General features: G+C 43.7%; 1 protein-coding gene across 1 annotated transcript in view; it reads left to right on the top strand.

The window, feature by feature from the left end:
- Nucleotides 1–2522, top strand: part of GPR139 (G protein-coupled receptor 139) — a 46599-nt gene extending 44077 nt beyond the window's left edge. The window contains exon 2 of the mRNA XM_004373302.1: nt 1339–2522. Coding sequence (XP_004373359.1) covers nt 1339–2273 — 935 coding nt within the window. The 3' untranslated portion in view covers nt 2274–2522. The remainder of the gene's footprint in view (nt 1–1338) is intronic.
- The last annotated feature ends 336 nt before the right edge of the window (nt 2523–2858 follow it).

Here is a 2858-nt window from a genome sequence, read left to right as displayed (position 1 = left end):
GTCAGTTCTGACTCATAGCAACCCTATAGAACAGAGTAGAACTGCCCCATAGAGTTTCCAAGGAGCGGCTGGGGGATTTGAACTGCCAACCTTTTGGTTAGCAGCCAAGCTCTTAACCACTACACCACCAGGGTGCCATATATACATATATGAATAAATAAATTGTGGTGAGTTCCTACAATGGAATGCTATATAGTCATTAATGAGTGAACTACATGTGTCAAAAAAAAAAAAAAATAGGTCTCAAAAAGCATAACATTGAGTGAGAGAGATCCTGATTCCAGCTCAGCTACTGGACCTCAGACAAGCAGCATAAGGTCTCTGAGATCCAGTCTTCTTGTTCACAAAATAGGATTAATAATCGTCACGTTTCAGGGTTGACTGTGAGAATTAATAAGAATAAATTTGTAGAGTGACTTCAGATATTATCCTTTGGAATGTCACTTTGGAGTGAGTTCCTAGCGACTTTCCAGATATGTCTTACTCAGGGAAACGCTGGTTTTTGAAACTGATCAGAAATTACGTGGATGCATTTGCAAAACAAATCTGATGCCAAGAAAAAGAATAGATTGCTACTATTTGTGCAAAAACTATGTAAACTCATATTATAGAGACATATAGATTGTTTGTTAACTGTGATTACCATCAAGAGGGGAATTTTGTTGGTTAGAGCACAAGGGTAGAGGGAAAGTTACTTTTCTCGGTTACTCTTTTGAATTATGTACAGTGTGTGTATATTACCGATCCTAAAAATAAATATAGTTTATTTTTAAATTAATCTGAAGGTCATGACTTTCTCAGCTTCTTCAATTACAAATTTACTTAAAAAGGAAAGCTCCTAAAATACAAGTTCTAAAAAGGTTCTTCAGAGGCCATATAGTCCAATCTCCTACCTGAACACACAAAAGCAGGAAAAGTCATTCCAACCTCATATCCCCCATGCAATTAAACAAAAGAGAGCACGGGATTTGGAATCAGGGTATCTAGGTTTGGTCCCTGTCCCCATGACTTACCTGCTGTGTGACTCTAGGTGAGTTCCTTAATCTCTCTGAGCCCCAGTTTTATCTCTAGCGTGAGGATAATGGCAGCACTGTCTCACATGGTGTATGAAGAATAAATAAACTACATTACGGGCATAACTTTGTAAAATAGTATCCAGATGTTTGTATGAGATGCAATTCGTAATGCGGAGGTTGTCCCTGAAAAGCACTGGTTCAATCCCTTTGACTTCCATAAGATGCCCCTACAAATATATTTAGTAGAAGTGCCTGGGGCCTCCAAAGTAGCCAAGAGGTCATTTTTGCTTCAGAAATAAACCAGTTTCTGTTCTGTCTGCAGCAAACATCCTGACAGTGATCGTCCTTTCTCAGCTGGTGGCTAGAAGGCAGAAGTCCTCCTACAACTATCTCTTGGCACTTGCTGCTGCTGACATCTTGGTCCTCTTTTTCATCGTGTTTGTGGACTTCCTATTGGAAGATTTCATCTTGAACATGCAGATGCCTCAGGTCCCCAACAAGATCATAGAAGTGCTGGAATTCTCATCCATCCACACCTCCATTTGGATTACTGTCCCATTAACAATTGATAGGTACATCGCTGTCTGCCACCCACTCAAATACCACACGGTCTCCTACCCAGCCCGCACCAGGAAAGTCATCATAAGTGTTTACATCACCTGCTTCCTGACTAGCATCCCGTACTACTGGTGGCCCAATATCTGGACTGAAGACTACATCAGCACCTCCATGCATCACGTCCTTATCTGGATTCACTGCTTTACCGTGTACCTGGTGCCCTGCTCCATCTTCTTCATCTTGAACTCAATCATTGTGTACAAGCTCAGGAGAAAGAGCAATTTTCGCCTCCGCGGCTACTCCACAGGGAAAACCACTGCCATCTTGTTCAGTATTACCTCCATCTTTGCCACCCTCTGGGCCCCCCGCATCGTCATGATTCTCTACCACCTCTATGGGGTGCCCATCCAGAACCGCTGGCTGGTGCACATCATGTCCGACATTGCCAACATGCTGGCCCTTCTGAACACCACCATCAACTTCTTCCTCTACTGCTTCATCAGCAAGCGGTTCCGCACCATGGCAGCCGCCACACTCAAGGCCTTCTTCAAGTGCCAGAAGCAACCTGTACAGTTCTACACCAACCATAACTTTTCTATAACAAGTAGCCCCTGGATCTCTCCAGCCAACTCACACTGTATCAAGATGCTGGTGTACCAGTATGACAAAAATGGAAAACCTATAAAAGTATCCCCGTGACCCCATAAGTTTGGCACCTAGTGCCTCTGTCTAACCCATTTCCAGATGGGAGGGCATCCCATCCTACAGCTGAAAAGCTCTCCTTGAGAGTGCTCACCTGATTTCCTGTCTCTACACACTAAGCAACTCTCAGACTGGTAGGTGAGAAAAGATGGAAGAGCAGAATGGAAAACATGAATCTTGTTTTTATTTATGTATTTATTTTCTCAACATCAAGTTGACAGCAAAAGTTCCTACCAGTTTGAAGATGCCATTAGAGGTTGTGTCATCATCCTGTGGCCAATAAGGACACACAGTAGAGAAGTAGTCTGTGACTTAGCCCTGGCACCATCCACAGTCTCTGGGAACCACATATTCTGTGGCACACCAAGCCACAGTAGCACATAGCTGAGCCTGCACTCTTCTTCCAAAGCGTTGAGGTCATCCATCGCTTCCCTGTGCCATTCCCAGCACTATCAATGCTGACTGACTGAGTTTTTCCAAGGTGCCCTTTGTCCTAAAGAGGGTTAAGGTCTTGAAGTGGCCCTGGCACCCCTAGCTGCAGAATGACACAGTGGGGACCAGGAAATATTGAGTCCCATCCAA

The sequence above is a fragment of the Trichechus manatus genome, unplaced genomic scaffold, assembly GCF_000243295.1.
Source record: "Trichechus manatus latirostris isolate Lorelei unplaced genomic scaffold, TriManLat1.0 scaffold00024, whole genome shotgun sequence".
In the NCBI taxonomy this organism is placed as follows: domain Eukaryota; kingdom Metazoa; phylum Chordata; class Mammalia; order Sirenia; family Trichechidae; genus Trichechus; species Trichechus manatus.
This window is presented reverse-complemented; position numbering and strand designations above follow the sequence as displayed.